A 25637-nucleotide genomic window follows, 5' to 3' on the forward strand; every position below is an offset into this window, starting at 1 on the left:
GTTTAGTCTGTAGTTATAATATACATAGACGCTGCATTGGCCAGTGGGCCATATGGCAATGCCGCCGCCATTTTGCCAGAGGCATTCCTGGGCAAGATACCTCCCTCCTGTGCTGTGATGCACAGAGGAGACAAGATTGCATGGAATAACACTCCATGGGTAAGCTAAACAGTTTTACTGTCATATTTGGCTAGAATAACAACACGTTCAGAGCCAGTTTCCCTAACGTTGTTGTTTAGTGGATTAATATCCGTGGTTAAGTTAGCGTTTTTAACTACATTTTGCCTAATAGTTATTTTGTTAGGTCGGTTAAGTTGGTAAAATAAGATCTGATGTAAAACTTATAGAGAAAGACAAAAGTGTCCAAATAAACAATGTAACTGTATAGATACAGATCATTATTATGATAAGATATATATATATATATATATATATATATATATATATATATATATATATACTGTACAGTAACTTCACCATGGCATGTCATTGTGAAAATAATAATTTAGTAAAATTTTCTACGAGCATGTACGTGTCATTTAGTTCTAAAAAGGAAGGAACAGACGCATTTCCAGTTTCAGTAAATTAATACATGAATTATCCACATTTTTTAGCTCTCTGATAGTCATTTTGAATCATTTATTTAACAAAAAAATATACCTGTAAACCACTTTATATATAAACAACTCATTACATCATTAAATGTAAACGTGTGTGTTTTTAAATCAGAAAAGCCTTCATCCCTCATTTACTTGCATTTGTTTAAGGAACGGTCTTGCCTCTGGCAATATGGCGACTCTCAGCCCAGTAGGTGGCGGTAAAGAGCACAAAGCTAGGCGCTAGCACCAGCTCAGCGTGAAGAAGAAGACGGCCTCTGTCCACGCATGCGCAGCTTGTTGACCTTCCATAGGAGCAGCATGGCAGCCCGGGCGCTGGCGAAAGGTAAACTCATATCAAAGGTTTAATTCTGTGGCAGACCTACGCTACAGTCAGGAATCAGTGTTCTGTCTGATCAAATAACAGTCTAGCTGTTTCATTTTCTGTGTCGCTGAAACAAAAATGGCGATGTAGCTCACAGTTAGCATGATAGCCAGAGCTAGTAAAGTAACGCGCTCACTCTGAGTTGAAGTCGCTGTTTGAATCGGAGTTTGTGTTTTTTAGGTCTTTGTGGGCTGCGACCCCTCAGGGGGGTTCCAGTCGGGTTCTCCTGTGGGGGACATCAGTACGCCACCGCAGCCTCCATAAAACCTCCTCAGCCCCAGGTAGACGACGGGACAGGTGAGCTAGAGACCAGGGAGCTACAGGATCAGTCCGCGGTGTTTTCTGCTCTTTGTCAACAATGTTCTTTATTTCACTCAGAGAAAATGTTCAGCCAGACCCTGGAGAAGCCGGACTACTTCCGTGTGTCAGAGCTGATCTCCCTGAAGGAGCTGTTTGATGCCAGAGTCCACCTGGGCCACAAGAAAGGCTGCAGACACAGGTTTGTGTTTAATCTACAGACACAGGTTTGTGTTTAATCTACAGACACAGGTTTGTGTTTAATCTACAGACACAGGTTTGTGTTTAATCTACAGACACAGGTTTGTGTTTAATCTGCAGACACAGGTTTGTGTTTAATCTACAGACACAGGTTTGTGTTTAATCTACAGACACAGGTTTGTGTTTAATCTGCAGCTGTATGCAGACACAGGTTTGTGTTTAATCTACAGACACAGGTTTGTGTTTAATCTGCAGACACAGGTTTGTGTTTAATCTGCAGACACAGGTTTGTGTTTAATCTACAGACACAGGTTTGTGTTTAATCTACAGACACAGGTTTGTGTTTAATCTACAGACACAGGTTTGTGTTTAATCTGCAGACACAGGTTTGTGTTTAATCTACAGACACAGGTTTGTGTTTAATCTACAGACACAGGTTTGTGTTTAATCTGCAGCTGTATGCAGACACAGGTTTGTGTTTAATCTACAGACACAGGTTTGTGTTTAATCTGCAGACACAGGTTTGTGTTTAATCTGCAGACACAGGTTTGTGTTTAATATGCAGACACAGGTTTGTGTTTAATCTACAGACACAGGTTTGTGTTTAATCTACAGACACAGGTTTGTGTTTAATCTGCAGACACAGGTTTGTGTTTAATATGCAGACACAGGTTTGTGTTTAATCTACAGACACAGGTTTGTGTTTAATCTACAGACACAGGTTTGTGTTTAATCTGCAGACACAGGTTTGTGTTTAATCTACAGACACAGGTTTGTGTTTAATCTACAGACACAGGTTTGTGTTTAATCTACAGACACAGGTTTGTGTTTAATCTACAGACACAGGTTTGTGTTTAATCTGCAGACACAGGTTTGTGTTTAATCTACAGACACAGGTTTGTGTTTAATCTACAGACACAGGTTTGTGTTTAATCTGCAGCTGTATGCAGACACAGGTTTGTGTTTAATCTACAGACACAGGTTTGTGTTTATCTCTACAGCTGTATGCAGACACAGGTTTGTGTTTAATCTACAGACACAGGTTTGTGTTTAATCTACAGACACAGGTTTGTGTTTAATCTACAGACACAGGTTTGTGTTTAATCTACAGACACAGGTTTGTGTTTAATCTGCAGACACAGGTTTGTGTTTAATCTACAGACACAGGTTTGTGTTTAATCTGCAGACACAGGTTTGTGTTTAATCTACAGACACAGGTTTGTGTTTAATCTACAGACACAGGTTTGTGTTTAATCTACAGACACAGGTTTGTGTTTAATCTACAGACACAGGTTTGTGTTTATCTCTACAGCTGTATGCAGACACAGGTTTGTGTTTAATCTACAGACACAGGTTTGTGTTTAATCTACAGACACAGGTTTGTGTTTAATCTACAGACACAGGTTTGTGTTTAATCTACAGACACAGGTTTGTGTTTAATCTACAGACACAGGTTTGTGTTTAATCTACAGACACAGGTTTGTGTTTAATCTACAGACACAGGTTTGTGTTTAATCTGCAGACACAGGTTTGTGTTTAATCTACAGACACAGGTTTGTGTTTATCTCTACAGCTGTATGCAGACACAGGTTTGTGTTTAATCTACAGACACAGGTTTGTGTTTAATCTACAGACACAGGTTTGTGTTTAATCTGCAGACACAGGTTTGTGTTTAATCTGCAGACACAGGTTTGTGTTTAATCTACAGACACAGGTTTGTGTTTAATCTACAGACACAGGTTTGTGTTTAATCTGCAGACACAGGTTTGTGTTTAATCTACAGACACAGGTTTGTGTTTAATCTACAGACACAGGTTTGTGTTTAATCTGCAGACACAGGTTTGTGTTTAATCTACAGACACAGGTTTGTGTTTAATCTGCAGACACAGGTTTGTGTTTAATCTACAGACACAGGTTTGTGTTTAATCTACAGACACAGGTTTGTGTTTAATCTACAGACACAGGTTTGTGTTTAATCTGCAGACACAGGTTTGTGTTTAATCTACAGACACAGGTTTGTGTTTAATCTGCAGCTGTATGCAGACACAGGTTTGTGTTTAATCTACAGACACAGGTTTGTGTTTATCTCTACAGCTGTATGCAGACACAGGTTTGTGTTTAATCTACAGACACAGGTTTGTGTTTAATCTACAGACACAGGTTTGTGTTTAATCTACAGACACAGGTTTGTGTTTAATCTACAGACACAGGTTTGTGTTTAATCTGCAGACACAGGTTTGTGTTTAATCTACAGACACAGGTTTGTGTTTAATCTACAGACACAGGTTTGTGTTTAATCTGCAGCTGTATGCAGACACAGGTTTGTGTTTAATCTACAGACACAGGTTTGTGTTTATCTCTACAGCTGTATGCAGACACAGGTTTGTGTTTAATCTACAGACACAGGTTTGTGTTTAATCTACAGACACAGGTTTGTGTTTAATCTACAGACACAGGTTTGTGTTTAATCTACAGACACAGGTTTGTGTTTAATCTACAGACACAGGTTTGTGTTTAATCTACAGACACAGGTTTGTGTTTAATCTACAGACACAGGTTTGTGTTTAATCTACAGACACAGGTTTGTGTTTATCTCTACAGCTGTATGCAGACACAGGTTTGTGTTTAATCTACAGACACAGGTTTGTGTTTAATCTGCAGACACAGGTTTGTGTTTAATCTACAGACACAGGTTTGTGTTTAATCTGCAGACACAGGTTTGTGTTTAATCTACAGACACAGGTTTGTGTTTAATCTACAGACACAGGTTTGTGTTTAATCTACAGACACAGGTTTGTGTTTAATCTGCAGACACAGGTTTGTGTTTAATCTACAGACACAGGTTTGTGTTTAATCTGCAGACACAGGTTTGTGTTTAATCTGCAGCTGTATGCAGACACAGGTTTGTGTTTATTCTGCAGCTGGTAATCTGCTGAGAATTTTCAGATGTGCACTCATCAGTGACATGGATGTGGGATTGGTTAGGTCAGTCTGGTTAGAGAATGCAGTGTCCACGTCTTTAATATCAAACATACACAGCAGTATCCGTGACCATTACTTAAGCTGGCTGAAAATGCTAAGAACTTAAAGGATTCTGGAGATGTAAACAGGTTTTAGCATGAAAAATCGTCTTTAGGGTGTTAATTTTATGTGTCTGTTGTTATCACAAAGCAAGACTTTTTGTTGAGTGCCTTCATGTCATATTATTTAGGTCTTTGTGTTTTATTGTATCATCTATATTGTCTTGTATTCTTACGTAAATTTTTAATGTACTTTTTTCTTGTATATTCCATCATCCTGCCGGGGACTACAGATGGAAATTCAACATTTTGGCAAATTCGCCCATTGCCATAATTCCTATAGTCTTAGTAAAAGGTTCGTTACCTTTAGTTGTCCGTGCAAGCTATTTTTAGATCGGCGCTGCCGAGTTCGGAGCTGCTGTGCCAACTCAATGGAAGCAGACGGTATTTTTGCTTTCCCTCGTCAAACGCATCAAAAACACAATCCAACAACTCCAAAACACTCTCGTGGACAAGTTGTGACCTGCACATTCACCACGCTCACCACTATAGGAAGTATGGCAATGGGCCGATTTGGGTGAGTCACGAGTTTAAACACACCATGAAGCAGTTATTTAAGCTGAATCACTACAACGCTACCAAGAGTGTTGTCAGTTGTCACAAGTGTGGTGGTTAATGGCTAGAGTGAAATATGACCTTCATGGTAACAGTCCTGATCATAGAGAGAAATATAGAGATTACTATGAGCATCACTTCACCAGCTATGTTCTCTAAGATGGAAGGCCACTAGGGGTGCACCAATCGATCGGCCAAAATCGATATTGGCGCCGATTTCCTTAATTTTAGGAGATCGGCGATCGGCTGATCCTTGTAATAATAATAATAATAATAATAATAATATCTTGAATTTATATAGCGCCTTTAAAGAAACCCAAGGATGCTTTACAGGAACACATATACATGGACAAACTATGTGAGGGGTAGGATGAGTGTAAGGGGTGGTCTAGTGAAGACTGTAGGCTGTGGTGAACAGGTGGTGCTTGAGACGTTTTTTTGAAAATGTCCAGAGATGGAGCGCTACGAATGTCTGCAGGAAGAGTGTTCCTAGAGTGTAAATAAGACCGGGGGATAAGATCGGTTTCATATGCCTCTACCTACTAAAACGTGAAAAATGAAAGACTAAAGGAACTGATATAATTTGTTAGTTTGGACAGCAATGCTTTAAACTTTTCATTTATATTTGAGAGAACTACCTCATGTGCAGTTAAAACAACAAGTTTGTATTGTTTCCCGGGTATTGTTCAATGTTATTTAATAAAATAAGATTGGACCGTTGAAGGTGGATGCTGTCAGTTATAAAAAAAATCGATATCGGCCAAAATCGGAATTGGCAGGTCAGGCTTTTTAAAGATCGGTGATCTGCCAGAAAATTGCAATCGGCGCACCCCTAAAGGCCACGTTTTTTCTTTCCCTTTAAATTCTCCTTCTCTTAGGCTTATGGAGCCTTACCTGTATGGCTGTCGTTTGGACCAGGACATCATAGATCTGGACCAGACCATGCAGCACCTCCAGCAGGCTCTGAACTTCACAGCCCACATAGCGTTTCGTGGTGGCGTGATCCTGTTTGTCAGCCGTAGGCGTCAGTTTGTCCACCTGGTGGAGAGTACAGCTAAGGACTGCGGAGAGTACGCACACACTCGGTACTGGCAGGGCGGCCTCCTCACCAACGCCCCCATCCAGTACGGCCCAGGAGTCCGCTTACCGGACCTCGTGATCTTCCTCTCCACTCTCAACAACGTGTTCCAGCAGCACGTGGGAATCCGGGACGCTGCTAAGATGAACATCCCGACAGTGGGTGTGGTGGACTCGAACTGCAACCCCAGCCTGGTGACGTACCCGGTGCCCGGGAACGACGACACCCCAGCCGCCATGGAGCTGTACTGTCGCTTATTCAAGATGACCATCAACCGCGCCAAAGACAAGCGGAGGCAGATGCAGATACTGCAAGGCCTGTCAGCACCCTCCACAGCAAACTCATGACATGATCAATCAAAACAAAAGACTTCAATAGGTTAATATCAGTCCGGACTGTCTGCTGCATCACATGGTCATGCATCTGTGCTGTGATTGGTCACCCACTGTCCTTCAAGGCTGGCGTCAATGTATATGCTACTCATTACCCATAAATCTTTGTTTTTTCACTATGATGCGTCATCCTTGAGTGCTAAGTTGTTCAAGATAGCTGTCCAAATTAAAATCTGTCACACCCCTGATGGAGCGTTGATTTACTGTAATAGGCTGCAAGAAAATAACCTGAATATTAACAGAAAGGGTAAATCTGTCTAAAAATAATGCATCTGTATCTATTCTGCCTCTCAGCTGTAGAAAGCAGGGACCCCAGGTTTGGCAGAGAACACACTACCATGATTTGGTACCAGATTTAGACAAGAGAACAAATGCTTGGACTAAAAGTAAAGACTAAACTGTGAGGACTTTTATGGACTAAAACTGAAAAGGATATAAATGACTAAAATGTGTCTAAAACTAAAATGCATTTCATTTAAAGACTAAAATTAAAAATAGCTGCCAAAATTAACACTGGTGTGGAGATGGGACAGAGCTCCAGAAGGACAACCATCACTGCAGTGCTCCACTCTTGTGGGCTTCATGGCAGAGTGGCTAGACCGAGGCCTCTCTCTAGTGCAAACCAAATGAAAGCCCACTTGGAGTTTCCAAAAAACTCAGAAACATGCATTCTATATAGAGGAGTGTGTTTTTCCACATCATGTCTGATCAGTTTCAGTTACCACTGCTGGACTCCATCCAAGGTGCAGAAAAATCTCACCAAGGATTCAGAGAAATGGAAGGAACCTGAGCCACATTTCGAGTGTTTTTTGCGAAGGGTCTGAATACTTTCAGTTTTTTATATTTAATACATTTGCAAAAGTTTATACCGAGTGTAGATTAACGAGGATAAAATTAATTTTTTCAGCTGTAACATCAGGCCAAAACAAAATTGAACTAAGTGAAGGAGGTCTGAATACTTTATAAATGCACTGCACAGGGGCGTAGCTAGGGATTTTGGGCCCCCAGAGAGAATACTGCACAGGGCCCCCTTAACTGGCTAGCCGAGCAACAAATGTGTAATTTTTACAAATATCTATGAATTTTAATGTATTTTTGAACCATAATTTCCTCACGTATGAGTAATATTTTTACATTGAATACATTTAATTTACTTGCATTATTTTGCAGCACTGGACTGGATTATACCATTTGGACATTTTTAGTGGAGAAGCAGCCCCCCACACACAGTTTTTTATTTGTTCTATTTGATACAAGTTTCATTCAGTTGGCTGATTGATTTAGTCACTTTTGATTCAATGACAACATTAATTACTTATAAAAAATAAATGAAAACACATTTTTTACTGGAGGGGCCCCTCAGTACCCCCCACCCCGTGCTACGCCCCTGGTACTGCATATCAAAAATATCTGAACTTTCAGGTTGGCATTTTAATGAATGAATGAATGAATTCAGCTACCATGTGCAGGCTGACAATGGTTTTGTATTTTAACTTTTTCCCCTCACAAGGCCCCTAATAAACATTTTAACGTAATACATTTTTTTCTTTTATGAAATAGAATAAGCTTTAGCTAAATTTCAATAAAATATTTTAGTGATTAGACCAGTGATACTCCACATGTGGCTCTTTTGGGATTATTTGTGTCTCTTTTATGTCTTAATTTAAATATTATTTACCCAGAAAAACTTTTTTCCTACTTTCTGCCCATTTTTTTACTTTTTTTTTTACTTTTTGCCACTTTAATCCCATTTTTGCCCTTTTTCACCATTTTTCCTCCCCCTTTTAACCAGTTTAAGCTCCCTTTTGCCATTAAATACCATTTTCATCCTATTTTTCAACTTTTTACCCATTTTTGCCACTTTTTTTCTAATATTTTCCACCTTTATACCAATTTTTGCTTATTTAAGCACATTTTTTGCCCATTTTTGAGACTTTTTGCAACTTTTTACCCATTTTTTTGCCACTTTTATCCCATTTTCACCATTTTTTCTTGCTATTTTCACCCATTTAAGCTACCTTTTGTCGTTAAATACCAATTTTTTCCTAGTTTCGGTGCGTTTCAGCCCCTTTTTTTGGCCATTTTATCCCATTTTTGCCCCTTTTCACATATTTAAGCTACCTTTTGCCAATAATTACTACTCATTTCCTAATATTTCGCCCATTTTTGCCACTCTTGACTGTTTTTTGTTCACTTTGGTCAATTTTCACTTTTTGTCATATTTTTGCCACTTTTGGACCATTTTCTGCCACCTGTAATTTTTTTTGTCACTTCTCACCCATTGTTGATACTATGACGCTTTTTCCTCACCATTTTCACCCATTTTAACACATTTTTGCCACCTTTAACTTATTTTTATTGCTGCTTGAAGCCGTTTTTGCCACTTTTCACCACTTAGATTGTGGCTCTTGCAAAGGTATTTTTCAACACTTTGGCTCTTTGGTGTGGTAGGGTTGAGTAACAGTGGATCAGACCCACACTCTCAGCTGTTAAACCCATTTCTTTCACTGTTTGAGGGAGTAATGAGAGAATGAGTGAAATCCAAAGGTAAAGGACGGGGTTGGTTGTTCTAACCATAGATATCTATAGTATTGGCCATTACTATAGATATCTGTGGTTCTAACGCGCTGCATTGAGCCCTAAACGCCATTATGAGCGCTTCGCGAGACAGATGAAGTTTGGTCGCTCTCGGACTCCGTAGACACAACAAGTGTCAGTTGTAATGACGTTTTCAGCGACGACCACCAGGGAAACTGCTGCGACGGCAAAACGGTGAGTGGGAGGAGGTATATAAAAGAAATTACTGCGGTAAATAAATTCTTATTGATCATATTTTAATCCTGAAACGCCATTTTCACTAGTCCTCGTCACTTTGCCTCATCCTGGAGACAAACGCGTTCGTTAAATGTTCGTGTTTTTGTCTTACAGTACTTCATCAGTATTTATGCTGTCGATGTTTATCCCAGCATACCTGCCTCAGGTGTTTTTTCTTGTACATGGTTATGGTTCACAGCTTTTGTCTGTCCTTCTTCCACGTGGCGTTCAACAGTTGGTGTTCAGTTTCAGTCTATTTTTGTCGTTGGAAGAATTAACGACTCCAACTCAATTTCACCTTTTAATTTTCTGTAGCCTCAGTGTTAGTAGTAATTTCTGCACCTTTGAGTCGAGACTCAGGTGAGATTAGTAAAGGGTAGCTCTGGGAACATTTGGAGTTATCCTTCAGCTCTGCTAAAACCGGACATTAGATAAACAGGAGCTCAGGTTTGAGTCTCTGAGGGGACAGAATATTAATCTAGCAGCTTATTTATGTGTTTAAGTTTCAGTCATATTCTCACAGCTGGCCTTTGGCGGGAGGAGATATTTTAAGTGTCAACATTGGGTTAAAAGTAATTTTCACGTCATAGCTACAGGAGTACACGCCTCCTGCTGTCGCCTCCTGCTGGTGGCCGCCTGTCTCTGTTGAAATGTTGATCACGTGGTTTAATAATGTGGTTGAACAACTGCTGTTTTAAAAACAAGGTTTAAAGTCAGTGTTACCCAACCCTGCTCAACCAAAGAGCCAAACTGTTGAAAGATATCTTTGCAAGAGCCACAATCCAAGAGGAGAAAGTGGCAAAAATGGGTTAAACTGGCAATAAGGATAAGTTAAAGAGTAAAAGGTGGTAAGACGGCAGCCAAAGAGGGGCAAAATGGGGGGGGTAGCAAAAAATGAGTGTGAATGTGAAAATGAGAAAAGTGACTAGAATGGGCAAAAAACAAGAAAGAGTGGTAAAAATGGGAGGAAATGGTATTTAATGCTGCTTAACCCCTCAAAGCCTGCTGTATCATATTTCATACTTTTATGACACCTCTGTCTCATCAATAGGATCAATAAATTACTAAAAACAATCTAAATACAATCTGATGAATGATTTAAAAAATGCCCTAAAGTGGATTATCAGTTTCCAAAAACACCCAATGTATCAAATGAGATACAAAAAATATGTATGTTAAATTTTATGGAAATATTGATTTTTTTGGATTTCAGCAGAAAGTGAAAAAACATTTCAGTTCCAAAAAGGAGAATTTTCTGGCTCTAATCTGTGTTTTCAGGCTTTAAGGGATTAAATGAGTGAGAAGAGGCAACAAAGGGTAAATTTTAAAATAGCAAAAAGCAGGAGAAACATGGTAAAAATGGATTAAAAGTGGCAAAAAAATGGGACAAAAGGACAAAAAAAATCAAATAAAAGCCTAAGTGTGGGAAACAAACTGATTCATGTGACTTGAAATGGATAATTTCTGAGGTCAAAGTTTGCTTTTTGGCTCAACTATGAAAGGAATTAATTAATTGGGTTTTTTTTTCAGTTGCATAAATGCTGGCTAAAAACAAACATCAGATAAGATCATTTTACATAAATATTGGCCAGTCAGTAACAAAGAAAGAACCACACTGAAGCCAGTGGTGTGTTTTAGACTATCCTGCTAACCCAGGAAATCATCAGCACAGTGACAAATAAAAACAATACTTTGTGTGATGAGTTTTTGAATGCAAAATAGAATTTTCTTACAGAATATAATTTGTAGTGTTTTTGAATATGCAGTGTTCAGAATCTGGGTGTGAATGATCAATTTATTTAATCAAATGTTTAACAGGGATAGTACACTTCCTTTAACATGTTTCTGAATATGCCAGAATCAGCCAAAAAGCTGGTTTCCATCTGCAGTCCCTAACCAAATGTTCAATTTAGCTCCCTGAAAAATGCAGAAAAGGTGGAGATGAAAAACAAAAGAGTGCCAACAACACCCTGCAATGAAAATTACTCAAAATGAATATTTAACACATCATCATCAGTGGGTGGGTAAGGAGCCACAGTCACAAAACACATAGAACATTTATGAAACACATAAAGCAGCGTAAGACAAAGTTAAACTAGAATGGCCGTCTGAGGCGGCAGACCCACGCCTAAGCAGCGCCACTGAGGAACTCACGAAAAACCGAACGGGTGCACGGCTTATCACCAAAATCTAACTGATTCTCCCCCGTCACTATCCCAATATTCCCTGAAAGTTTGGTGAAGATCCAACTTTCCATTCTCTAGTTATCTTGTACACATACAAACAAACAAACAAAGATACGGAGCCCTTCACATAACCCCCTGCCGATTTCATTGGCGTGAGTAAATAAATCATAAAGCAGTATAAACAAATGTCATAAAATTCATGCAATGTGCAGGACAAAGCTGCTTCAGCAAATACATGCATGCAGGAAAAATGCAACATGCAAGACAAATCATGAAGCAGAACAGGCAAATGTTTTAAAAACCCTATGAAATATGCAACACAGACACTACGCAGCATTAGGAAAACACCAATATAAACATTCAGACCAGACTCTAACCCAACATACGTCTGATGAAGGGTAGCAAGCATCAGCACATTAAAACAAACAGATGTCTAGAGACATGCATGCTGCAGCTTACCAAAGAATGCTACACGTGTACAGCAGGACACTCTTACACAACAATGCAGAGGTATCAGTGTCAATAAGCAACACATGAACAGGGCTGCACATAGGCACATACAGTGGACAGTTCAAGAAACAGGCTACAGAACCCAGGACAGAATCACAGACAGACACTAGGTGGCAGCACGACTAGGTGGATTCACAACATCCAACTTTATGATCCCAGCAGCTCTTTATTGAACTTTGTTTCCCCAAATTTCAGCACAGTAATTCATAAAAGGAAATACAAGTGAACAGCACAGTATAAGACTGCAGTTTTTATTTATATTATAATCATCAATGTGCATGCATGAAAAGATAGTTATTATTGAAAATAACTGAGATGTTTTTTCCTTTACAGATGAGGCTCTCAGCTCTGCCTCATGAACTCCAAAAACTAAAGCATCCACAGCCAGTGGCTGCAGGTAAGTAGAATATTTTATTAGTTATAACCTATGATTGAGATTTAGTCTCTTCTGTCTTGTATTGCTTTTCTTCTTGCAGGTGGATCCACAACATGATGATGAATGGCTTTGCCCTCTTAAGGAGCTCTTGTCCCATATTGAAACTTCAGTGTTAAAGATAACTGGTAATGGTAAAAAATGGTATTTTTTTCTCTATTAAGGATTAAAATCTGCCCCTTGAGACTCAACTCTGGCTGCAGTGTCTCTGTTGTGCAATATGTGGGCAGACAGTAATCAATTGGCTCACGATGGCTCAATTTCCACTGCTTGGTGGACTTTGGGTATGGAACCGGGCCAGATATTTAGTTTATCACAAGTATTACAGATAGTTTAATTGTTTTTAATACATTGTCGTTACTGAATCCATCCATACGGGGGTTTCTAGCTCACTGTCTGGATAGTCAAAGCGGCTGCTTAACTAGCTCAGAGCTTTCTATGCCAAGTTAAACTGTAGATCCTGCAAATCATTCAGCCCTAGCATTGATATTATTTTTTACTTATCAATCAACGTCTAAATAGCAGCAGCAGCCTTTATAAATAAGGCAACCTATTAAACTTTGAAGTAAAAGCTCTTTTTCAGTTCTAACAACTGATTTTGTCATCTGCAGTGTTCATGTTGAGTTTTATTTACATTTTGAAGCTTAAAATAATTTAAATTCCAGCTGAAAGCCCATACAACCCTCCTGTCAGAGCAAGCCCTTCATACTTTCAGGCATCAGCAGGCTAACAGATGTAGTGAACAACTGTCTGGCATGTTTAAACTTGTAATAAATGCTATTTTAACACTAGACACCCAGGATGCACCTCTGCTGGAGCAGATAAACCTGTGGAGCAGCAGCACGGTTGTTGGGTAAGATTCCCGCTAGTATGGAGAAGAGTAGCTGGCGTTTTTGTCTTTGCCTTCATGCCCCTTGAGGCGTTGCAGTCCAACTTTGTGTTGAGCCTGTGTCATGAGGTGGCAGAGAATAAACGCTGTAGGCGACCATCATCACGTTTAAATCCTGCACCAGTTGGGATTTAGACTGATGTAGTTTACAAACAGATGCTTTTCATAGAAATCAAGTAAATTAAAGTTTATTTTAACCTTTGTTAAACATCTTAAACATTAGTACAGGATCTGAGCGGCTTTGTCCTCATGCTTTGGTTTTGCTTTTTATTTTTAGGACAAGATGTTTGAAGATTTCTGAAGATAGAAGACGAGCTGAAAAGGATTTATTTCTCAACAACTTTCTGTTTTTTTTGTTTTGTTTTGTTTTTTTTATTTTAGATGTTTTAGAGTCATCTTTTAGTATATTCATTTTTTCTAAATGTTTCAAATTTTTTCACTAAAAATTTGTAATTATTTTCTGTCTTGTGTTTTTTTAAGAACCGTGTAAATATATTTAAGGGGCTATATAAGTATCTAATTTTATTTCAATAAAAGCAAAGTCACATTTAAATAGTCATTGTCCTTCTTAATGATAATATTTAGCTTTGCTTTTTTAATTTAGCCGTAACTCGTCAGCGTGGAGCAGCACAGCTCTGGTGCCGCGGTATGGTTAAACTCTTAAGTCTGATTTATGCTTCTACGTCGCGTCGACGGCGTAGCTACACGTAGCCCTCTGCGTCGACATGGACCCCTACGCCGTAGCCTGACGCACACCTCAAAAAAATCCTAACTGCGCGACGCGGACCGCAAGGTCTGTGATTGGTCCGCTCAAAACATCATTTCTTCATCCAGGTCCCTCAGTGGGTGAACCAGTGTGGTAAATTCACCCGTTCTCAGCCTCAACTCGTTTAGTGGTTTGACAGACCGCCTCCGCAAACGTCTTCCCCATCGCCTGCGCTTCAATATTCAACAAAAGAATTTGTTCATTGATATCAATATCGATGAGCTCCAACTCCAAACAGACCCGATCCACCTCGGTCGCCCTTGTTTACTGTGACCGGATAAACAAGGATTCGGATGTGACCCCTCTGAAACCACACACACACAGCCACGTCCCCCTAGTGGCATGGCGGTGAATTGCAGAGCCCTCGATGGAGAACTTTGAATGGTCAACGCCGTCGACACGACGCAGAAGCATAAATCAGGCTTTAGACGTGCACCGCTGGCTCTAGTGTGATCTGAAACAACTGTCCCATCCAGTGCGCTTAAACTCAAACCCAGAGCTGACTGCGTAAATTGTTTGTGCATGCTCCTTTATATTTGTTTAAAATTATACAGATATTTACAGCACAAACAGAGTCAGGGAAGATGGAGTTGGATGATGGTACATCAATCGTAATGGAGGTAAAAAGTTCAAATAATTGTGAAAAGTTACTTTCCAACTCGGAATGTGAACTTGAAATTATGAAACTGGAGCTTGGATTTACAATCTTTTGACTGGAACTTGGAATGTATCTTGAGTTTTAAACCACACATGCCAAAGGAACAATTTTTAGAAAAATTTACCTTGCAAAGTTGGTACCAGTCAACTCCACATGACCTGAAAGATGTGCCGTGGTGAAGTGTTTTGGTCATGACAGTTTTTTAGATCCCGTTTATTTACAAAGAGGGAGAGCTTGCCTTTTAATTCAGGGGCCGATGGTCCTAGAAGCTTGCAACCGAGATAAACCCACCACAATCTGGGGGCACTTTGGGTTCTTCCATTATGTTGGTCTAAATTAACAGGCTTTTGTTACAACAAACCCCCGTTCCCCTAGTACTCTGCTGGCATTCTGTGAGGGACCGTTCATTTCCTCGCTCTTGGGGGGCCCCCAGGTTGTAATGGGGCCCTGAGCTAATTACATGGCTCAGGCCAGCTCTGATGAGAAACACTACAAAAGCAGCCTTGTGGTGTTTCGCCACATTCTTCAATTCCAGTAGTCCCTATCTGCAGACTGGCAGGCAGCAGATTCAGAACCATAGAACCAGGACCAGTGTTTTCACAACAGCGCCACCCAGCAAAGTCACTGAGCATTACAGTTAAGTTGCTTGAGTTTACACGACTTTGATAGGCAGGAGTTTAAAGTTAACTTACTTATTCGTGTTTTTATCTGTTTTATTTAACTGTTTAATACATGTTAAGCCGTTGTTTCCCCATTAAATTCATGAAATCTTTTTTTCCAAACGTTCCTTTATTTTCCGCTGAATACAACACGAAAACAAGAGAACGACCAGAACATTTAGAACAGAACCGGGGATTAGTGGGGACAGGGCTCACTGAAGGCTTCAGGGCAGCTGATGGAGAAATGCAAGGAAATATAAGTGTAATATTTAGGTGTTCAAAACGCCACGAATAGTGACAGAGATCTGGAATGACAAACACCGCACAGCCAATGGTGGTGGAGGCCGCCTGGTGATGTCAGAATATGCAAATTAGATGAGTGAATTTACTACCATCACAAAGTTTGGTTCATACTGAAGATTTTCTAAAGGATTCTTTACTACTGGGAGATAGGGCTAATGGTGGAGGTCTGCGCTCTCTGAGTGCTTTTCTAGTTAAATATGAGAATGACAAAAATTATAACTCATCAAAATCATCACAATTAGATATTTTTAAAAAATGTTCAGCTCTAGTTTTATCTAATGTTGTGTTTGTTATAATATAGAAGGTTTATTGCTTGTGTTTGTAGGTAAAAAATTTAATGTAAGGAAATTAAGAGATAATCACATAAATCACTAGATTATTGTTGGAGTAACAGCCAACACCTTAATAAGCACGATTAGATCCATCATGCTAACAGTCCACGATGAGATGCCCGGTAGATTCTGCTTATTTTGATGCGGGGTGTTTGGACCGGGCTGCAGGGCCGATGTTTTCTCTCCGTAAACGTGGGGGGTAAAACTGGCTGCGGTAGTAGAGCGTTTCCTGCTGGCTCAGACCGAGGCGGCTCAGTAACACCACCATATCTCGATGGAACGCTTTAGTGAGGAGAGCGTAAAAAAACGGGTGTGCACACGAGTTCAGAGGGTAGAAGAGGACCAGAAGAACCTGTAAAGAGATACACAGGTTGGGGCACTGTGTAAAATGTAAAAAACAGAAGTCAGAGACTGTCAAATTCTCATAAACCCACAATCGAGCATAAACAACATAACAGATTCAGGTTTTTTAAGTTTTATAAAGTGACCCAACTTTTTTGAAATTGTGATTGTAAATGCTTTATACATTGAAGCTAATATTGTATACAAAAAGAAGAAAAATAATCTCACCTTCGAGTCGGTGACGGTCATCAGTGGTTGGTGCAGAGCTGCAGACAGACCATAGAAGCAGATGGGAACCAGACACAGGAAGTTGGTGAAGACGAGGATGGCCATGCGTTTGGCCATGCTGGTGTCACACCTGCTGGACAGGTGCTGAGGGTTGTGCACCATGAAGTAGATGTGAAGGTAACAAAGACACACCACCATGAAAGCAAGGACGTTAGCCATGAGGACGGAGACCACGTAGGCGCGAGCAGCCGGTGTCTCCGTGTCCATGGGTAAACAGATGCTCACTCTTTGGTAACTGCTAACGCCCACGACAGGAAGCAGAGCGAGGGTGGCACACAGAAACCAGCCGACCATTATCAGCACCGCCGCATGGCGGAGACGGATCCTCCTCTCTGGCCTCATGGCGTAGAGGATGGCGTGCCAGCGCTGAAGGCTGATTAATGTTAATGTGTACACTGATAACTCACTGGCAAACACGGATAATGTCCCTGCTAGCTTACAGCCACTTCCTGTTTGCCAGGCAATGGCGTACTGGTAATACTGGGAGCGGGTGTACAGGTCTACGGATGCAATGAGCAGCAGGTAAAGCCCCATGCAAAAATCTGCAAACGCCAGGTGGCCCATGAGGAAACGAGTGACGGACATCTTCTGTCGGCTGGTGAGCAGGATGAACATCACCAGCAGGTTAGCAAAGATGGCCGACAGACTGACAACCCAGACCAGCAACCTCAGAAAACTCTGACTCATCACGTCCTCACAGGGGTTCATGGCGTCAGGAAGAGGGGTGCAGGATGGTCGGTCGGCGTGACGGCGGTTACAAAGAGCGAGGTCGAAAACGTCGCTGAGATGGTCGGCCGGTAACTCCACGTAAAACAAACTGTCGTTCTGATCCGCTTCAGACGGACGAAAACCACCGCTGGGATTAAAGCTGCTGGAAGCCAGGACTCCAACGGCGCCCGCCAAAGGGTCATGACCTTCCTGTTTGTCATACCTCTGAGAGACACCCAACGGTGAGAAGTCTGGGATATTCCCAAAATCTTTCCCAATGAGGTTGCAGATCTGAGCCTCATGGTCTCTGTAACGTAGAAGACAACAATTTTTATTTTTATAATGATCATAATTATTATCATTCTTACTATTATTATTATTATTATTATCATTATTATCGTTGTTATTATTATTTCAATTATTATAATTATTATTATAATTGTCATGATTATTATTATAATTATAATAATTGTTATTATAATTATTATTATTAATATCATTTTTATTATTACCATTATTTTTTAAATTATTGTAGAAATATTATTATTTTGTTATTATCATTATAACTATTATTTAAATTATTATTGGTTTTTATAATAATAATAATAATCCTCCTCCTCATCATTATTATTATTATTATTATTATTATCATTTTTATCATTATTACTACTATTCTTACTATTATTATTATTACAAAAATCTTTCAAATTATTATTTAAATAATGTTATTATTATGTTATTATTATTTTATAATGGTTTTTATTATTGTTATTGTTGTTATTATTATCATTATATTATCATTATTATTATTATTTTGTTATATTGTTATTTCATATTATTATTATTATTATTATTATTGTTTTTTAAATTATTTTATTATTTTTGTTATTATTGTTTTTCTTATTATTATTATTATTTTATCATTATTAAAAACAATATTTTTATTACTATTATTATTGTTATTATTATTATTATTTTACCATGTTTTTTTATTATTATTTTATTATTATTATTGTTGTTGTTGTTGTTTATTCAGAGCAAAACCAACAAATACATACTGGATGTTACAGAACTTCAGATGTCACTGAGGTTGAAGGAGACGTACCCTCTCCATCTCTGGAGCATTGTGAGGCCGCAGCAGTGGCTTGGGAACGTTAATTCAGCGCTCTGTAAGTGGGCGAAGGCGGTGAGGGGGGGCAGAGCTCTCAAGTTCCAAGTGTTTTTAACCCGAAGCTTTTCAACATTGGCCATTCCTGCAGAGGGTAGAGAGCGCACGGCGGTGTCTGAGAGGTCGCTGAAAACAGATGAAGAGTTAACGTTCATTCATTTAAACTCATTCATGGACTCAGAGCAGGAGCTCTTCCTGTTCTAACAGTAGAGAGTACAGCAAACATCCCTCCACTCTTTGTTCCCTGGATTTCACTCACAGGAGCGTCGGGCCATCAATGACGCCATCAAAAGCCAAATCATCGATCTGTATCAGATCCACGTTCCTGTGAAGATACCTTTAAAAACAGAACTTCATGAGACGTGGAATCACACATTAACAGGACTATTTCATAAATTATACATTTAGTAGTCAGAGGTATAACAATAAAAATGGTAGAATATTTTTTCTGTGACTTTATTGAATGAAAACGTCGTACACTTCTTCCAGGCTGCTCCCATTGAAGGCCAAACGCTCCACCTCTCTCACTCCGTTGCTGTTTAACATTCTTGAAAAAGGAGCGCAAAAGGAGTCATTATTTTGATAAATTCATGTTTTTACATTTATTAACTAAAACTATTTAAACTACATTTAAAGTAAACATTTAAACCAGGGGGGTCAAATTTAATCACAGCAGAGGCCGGATTCTGAACTGGCCTGCCAGGGTCGATATTTAACCATAAACTGTCAACCTTATTTTCACCAGAAATGAACTCTGGGGTAAAAAAACTGGCACTGATGATGAATGATTTGGACATTAAAGGTCAACATGAAAAGTTAAAAACTCAAAATCTGAGATAAAAAGTCAAAATTATAAGTTTGAAATGTAAAAACATGACATTTAAGTCAAAATAATGTTTTTAAAATGCTAAATATGAGATAAAATACTGAAACCATGAATTTCAAAAGTGAAAAACTGAGATGTAATTCAAAATCATTATTTTTAACAGTCAAAATATGAGGTAGACATGGAAATCATGAGTTTCAAATGTCAAAATATGAGATAAAATTAAAAATCCTCCATTTTTAAGGTAAAAAAATAAGATAAAATTTAAAGTTAGGATTTGGAAAAGGTCAAAACATGAAATAAAAGTCAAAAACATGACTTTCAAAGGTCTAAATAGGATTTGAGTTTTTTATTTGTGAAAAAGAAAATCGTTATCATTGGGAGGTTTGTCAGTAAAATCTGAATTATGCTCTAACGGCTGATGACTTGAAAATTATACTGACTATCATTTGCGTTGAATATTTAAGAAAAAAGAGAAAAATATCATTTGCATAATAATTTGGTGTAGTAAAATAAAACAGACTTACAAGGTGAGACGATTTTTTGAGACACCAGTGAATGCGTTAGCAGGAATCACGGTAAGGAAGATGTTCTCTACGATCTCTCTGTCAACGAAAAGTTGAATATTTGACTACAATTAGAAAATCATTTCATTGACAAATCACTTAGTGAATGATTTTATATCTATTTTTATTTACAGAATAAAATCCTCCTTTTTGGACTGAATGTGCTGAAGATCAGGGAAAGATGTGAGGCCCGTGTTGGTGATCCCTCTGGAAGAAAACACACATGTTCAATGAAATGACCTTTTAAAAACTGACTTTTTTTTGTTTTGTTTTGCTGAAATGTCCTAACACTGACTCTGGCTCTAGGTGTGAATGTGAGCGTGCCTGCTTGTCTGTGTCTTGTCTGTCTCTTTCAGTCAGCCCTGTGACTGATCGGCAGCCAGTTCAGGGTTTACCCAGTAACAGCTGGGATCGCCCAATGATTTCAAAAATAGATGGAGAAAAGAATTTTCTTACAGGTACTTTAAATGTGGCAGGTCCTTGAATGCCTCTGGATCAATGTGAGACAGTGATTTCAACCCAGACAGCTGACTGAAAGATACACAAAATAAACACACAATCAAAAACAAGCACACAAATCAACAATAAATAAATACATAAAAACCATAAAACACAAATGAGCACAGAGGAAATATATATATATATATATATATATATATATATACACATACATATAATATCCCATATAAACAGGCTAATCATCAGAGATGCCATTCAGCTGTGCCAAGTTTATCTTAAATGTCATCGGGGTCGATTTTAATGAAATTTATTACACCAGAGCAAAATAAAGGAAAACTTTATTTAGATGAAGTATGTGTCATAGAAATCAGGTATTTTACATTCATATTAAACCTGTAAATATTTATTATAATCAGGTATTTTACATTCATATTAAACCTGTAAATATTTATTATAATCAGGTATTTTACATTCATATTAAACCTGTAAATATTTATTATAATCAGGTATTTCACATTCATATTAAACCTGTAAATATTTATTATAATCAGGTATTTTACATTCATATTAAACCTGTAAATATTTATTTAATAGGTATTTTACATGCATGATTTAGAGGTGTAATCTTAGAATAATCAGGTATTTACATACATGTGAGTGAGTCTGGACAGGTTAAAGAAGGAATGTTTCTCCAGGAATCGTAACGTGTCGTCCTCAGAAATAAATCTGAAACAGAAATATATTTTCTTCTTTTATTTAAATGCAATTAATCGATTAATCATGGATTACAACAGTTATTTAAAGGTTTCCAACCCTAGAAGAGGATCCTATCTCTGTTTAATATTCTTTCTATTAAAAATATCATCATCAGTATTTATTTGTCTTTAAAATTGATCAGTTTTCTACCTACCTGTTGGAATAATATGAATCATTAAGTTCATTATTGACATTGATTATCTATCATTCATGATTAACTCAGTTATTGATAAATATTCACTACAATGATTTCTACTCTGAACTAGGATTAAATGTTCTTTTAGTCAGTATCTTTTCTGGCATTATAAAACCCTGTTTTAGAAATAAATATAAACACTTACATATGAGACATGTTGGCCAAATAAGAAAAAGCGTTTTGAGGAATCCCAGACAGTTTTGTCTCCATCAGCCACCTGAGATAAAAAACATTTCATCATAAATACAAGAAACACACAAATATCTTTACCCAGAGTTTGTGAGAGGTTTAACTTACAACTCCTGAGTGCTGCGGTGGAAAAGTGGCAGGAATTCAACTCTGAAACAGGAAACGCTGCGGTCATCGTGGTCGCAGACACACTGGGACGGACAAAAACCCAAAACTAGAGAGACGTCAACACCACAGAAGAAGAAACAAAGGAGGGTTAAATCAGGCTTCATGGTTGAATGTTGGTGAGGGAGAGACTGATGGACCAGCAGAGAGACACAGAGTTCACACACATTCAACATATGTCACTTCCCCTCCAGAATTTCAAAATAAAGCAGGAAATACATTCATCACTACACCAGTAACAGCTACAGACACCTACAGACCTCTGATTCACTGTAAACATTTATCACTACACCAGTAACAGCTACAGACGTCTACAGACATCTGATTCACTGTAAACATTCATCACTACACCAGCAACAGCTACAGACGCCTACAGACCTCTGATTCACTATAAACATTCATTATTATACCAGTAACAGCTACAGACATCTACAGACATCTGATTCACTATAAACATTCATTATTATACCAGTAACAGCTACAGACACCTACAGACCTCTGATTCACTATAAACATTCATTATTATACCAGTAACAGCTACAGACACCTACAGACCTCTGATTCACTATAAACATTCATTATTATACCAGTAACAGCTACAGACACCTACAGACCTCTGATTCACTGTAAACATTCATTATTATACCAGTAACAGCTACAGACGTCTACAGACCTCTGATTCACTGTAAACATTCATTATTATACCAGTAACAGCTACAGACGTCTACAGACCTCTGATTCACTGTAAACATTCATTATTATACCAGTAACAGCTACAGACACCTACAGACCTCTGATTCACTGTAAACATTCATTATTATACCAGTAACAGCTACAGACGTCTACAGACCTCTGATTCACTATAAACATTCATTATTATACCAGTAACAGCTACAGACGTCTACAGACCTCTGATTCACTGTAAACATTTATCACTACACCAGTAACAGCTACAGACGTCTACAGACATCTGATTCACTGTAAACATTCATCACTACACCAGCAACAGCTACAGACGCCTACAGACCTCTGATTCACTATAAACATTCATTATTATACCAGTAACAGCTACAGACACCTACAGACATCTGATTCACTGTAAACATTCATTATTACTACACACCAACAGCTACAGACCCCTACAGACATCTGATTCACTATAAACATTCATTATTATACCAGTAACAGCTACAGACACCTACAGACATCTGATTCACTATAAACATTCATTATTATACCAGTAACAGCTACAGACATCTACAGACATCTGATTCACTATAAACATTCATTATTATACCAGTAACAGCTACAGACACCTACAGACATCTGATTCACTGTAAACATTCATCACTACACCAGCAACAGCTACAGACGCCTACAGACCTCTGATTCACTATAAACATTCATTATTATACCAGTAACAGCTACAGACACCTACAGACATCTGATTCACTATAAGCATTCATTATTATACCAGTAACAGCTACAGACATCTACAGACATCTGATTCACTATAAACATTCATTATTATACCAGTAACAGCTACAGACACCTACAGACATCTGATTCACTATAAGCATTCATTATTATACCAGTAACAGCTACAGACATCTACAGACATCTGATTCACTATAAACATTCATTATTATACCAGTAACAGCTACAGACACCTACAGACCTCTGATTCACTATAAACATTCATTATTATACCAGTAACAGCTACAGACACCTACAGACCTCTGATTCACTGTAAACATTCATCACTACACCAGTAACAGCTACAGACACCTACAGACCTCTGATTCACTGTGAACATTCATTATTATACCAGTAACAGCTACAGACGTCTACAGACCTCTGATTCACTGTAAACATTCATCACTACACCAGTAACAGCTACAGACGTCTACAGACCTCTGATTCACTGTAAACATTCATCACTACACCAGTAACAGCTACAGACACCTACAGACATCTGATTCACTGTAAACATTCATCACTACACCAGTAACAGCTACAGACGCCTACAGACCTCTGATTCACTGTAAACATTCATTATTATACCAGTAACAGCTACAGACGTCTACAGACCTCTGATTCACTGTAAACATTCATCACTACACCAGTAACAGCTACAGACACCTACAGACCTCTGATTCACTGTAAACATTCATCACTACACCAGTAACAGCTACAGACACCTACAGACATCTGATTCACTGTAAACATTCATCACTACACCAGCAACAGCTACAGACGCCTACAGACCTCTGATTCACTATAAACATTCATTATTATACCAGTAACAGCTACAGACATCTACAGACATCTGATTCACTATAAACATTCATTATTATACCAGTAACAGCTACAGACACCTACAGACATCTGATTCACTATAAACATTCATTATTATACCAGTAACAGCTACAGACATCTACAGACATCTGATTCACTATAAACATTCATTATTATACCAGTAACAGCTACAGACACCTACAGACCTCTGATTCACTATAAACATTCATTGTTATACCAGTAACAGCTACAGACACCTACAGACCTCTGATTCACTATAAACATTCATTATTATACCAGTAACAGCTACAGACACCTACAGACCTCTGATTCACTATAAACATTCATTATTATACCAGTAACAGCTACAGACACCTACAGACCTCTGATTCACTATAAACATTCATTATTATACCAGTAACAGCTACAGACACCTACAGACCTCTGATTCACTATAAACATTCATTATTATACCAGTAACAGCTACAGACACCTACAGACCTCTGATTCACTATAAACATTCATTATTATACCAGTAACAGCTACAGACACCTACAGACCTCTGATTCACTATAAACATTCATTATTATACCAGTAACAGCTACAGACACCTACAGACCTCTGATTCACTATAAACATTCATTATTATACCAGTAACAGCTACAGACACCTACAGACCTCTGATTCACTATAAACATTCATTATTATACCAGTAACAGCTACAGACACCTACAGACCTCTGATTCACTGTAAACATTCATTATTATACCAGTAACAGCTACAGACACCTACAGACCTCTGATTCACTCTAAACATTCATCACTACACCAGTAACAGCTACAGACGCCTACAGACCTCTGATTCACTGTAAACATTCATTATTATACCAGTAACAGCTACAGACACCTACAGACCTCTGATTCACTGTAAACATTCATTATTATACCAGCAACAGCTACAGACATCTACAGACCTCTGATTCACTGTAAACATTCATCACTACACCAGTAACAGCTACAGACACCTACAGACCTCTGATTCACTGTAAACATTCATTATTATACCAGCAACAGCTACAGACATCTACAGACCTCTGATTCACTGTAAACATTCATTATTATACCAGTAACAGCTACAGACACCTACAGACCTCTGATTCACTGTAAACATTCATCACTACACCAGCAACAGCTACAGACGCCTACAGACCTCTGATTCACTATAAACATTCATTATTATACCAGTAACAGCTACAGACACCTACAGACATCTGATTCACTGTAAACATTCATCACTACACCAGCAACAGCTACAGACGCCTACAGACCTCTGATTCACTATAAACATTCATTATTATACCAGTAACAGCTACAGACATCTACAGACATCTGATTCACTATAAACATTCATTATTATACCAGTAACAGCTACAGACACCTACAGACATCTGATTCACTATAAACATTCATTATTATACCAGTAACAGCTACAGACATCTACAGACATCTGATTCACTATAAACATTCATTATTATACCAGTAA

General features: G+C 38.4%; 2 protein-coding genes, 1 long non-coding RNA gene and 1 other non-coding gene across 5 annotated transcripts; 3 read left to right on the forward strand and 1 right to left on the reverse strand.

Annotated features, from left to right (window-relative positions):
* Positions 1-851: 851 nt before the first annotated feature.
* Positions 852-6772, forward strand: mrps2 (mitochondrial ribosomal protein S2). Its single transcript, XM_041811539.1, has 4 exons — positions 852-942; positions 1162-1278; positions 1360-1480; positions 5993-6772. Exons 1-4 carry the CDS (start codon positions 885-887, stop codon positions 6537-6539), a joined length of 843 nt encoding a protein of 280 aa, XP_041667473.1. The 5' UTR covers positions 852-884; the 3' UTR covers positions 6540-6772.
* Positions 6773-9092: 2320 nt separating this feature from the next.
* On the forward strand, positions 9093-13893 carry LOC121525506. 2 transcript variants are annotated; one of them, XR_005993227.1, is made up of 5 exons: positions 9093-9392; positions 12428-12491; positions 12571-12655; positions 13320-13380; positions 13694-13893. It is a non-coding gene; the product is annotated as an uncharacterized LOC121525506 (long non-coding RNA). The 2 variants fall into 2 exon arrangements; XR_005993226.1 differs by having other exon boundaries at positions 9102-9356; positions 13694-13884.
* Positions 13434-13516, forward strand: LOC121525720. The gene has a single exon (XR_005993258.1). It is a non-coding gene; the product is annotated as a small nucleolar RNA SNORA17 (small nucleolar RNA).
* A 2374-nt stretch (positions 13894-16267) lies between the features above and the next one.
* On the reverse strand, positions 16268-21904 carry LOC121524828 (thyrotropin receptor-like). Its single transcript, XM_041810341.1, has 11 exons — positions 21741-21904; positions 21589-21660; positions 21143-21217; positions 20489-20563; positions 20165-20239; positions 19994-20071; positions 19119-19187; positions 18900-18977; positions 18578-18766; positions 16705-17779; positions 16268-16486 (listed from the first exon to the last, which is right to left on the reverse strand). The coding sequence occupies exons 1-11, from the start codon at positions 21902-21904 to the stop codon at positions 16268-16270; spliced, it is 2169 nt and encodes a 722-aa protein (XP_041666275.1).
* Positions 21905-25637: the final 3733 nt, after the last annotated feature.

Source organism: Cheilinus undulatus, linkage group 17 (genome assembly GCF_018320785.1).
Source record: "Cheilinus undulatus linkage group 17, ASM1832078v1, whole genome shotgun sequence".
Lineage (NCBI taxonomy): Eukaryota > Metazoa > Chordata > Actinopteri > Labriformes > Labridae > Cheilinus > Cheilinus undulatus.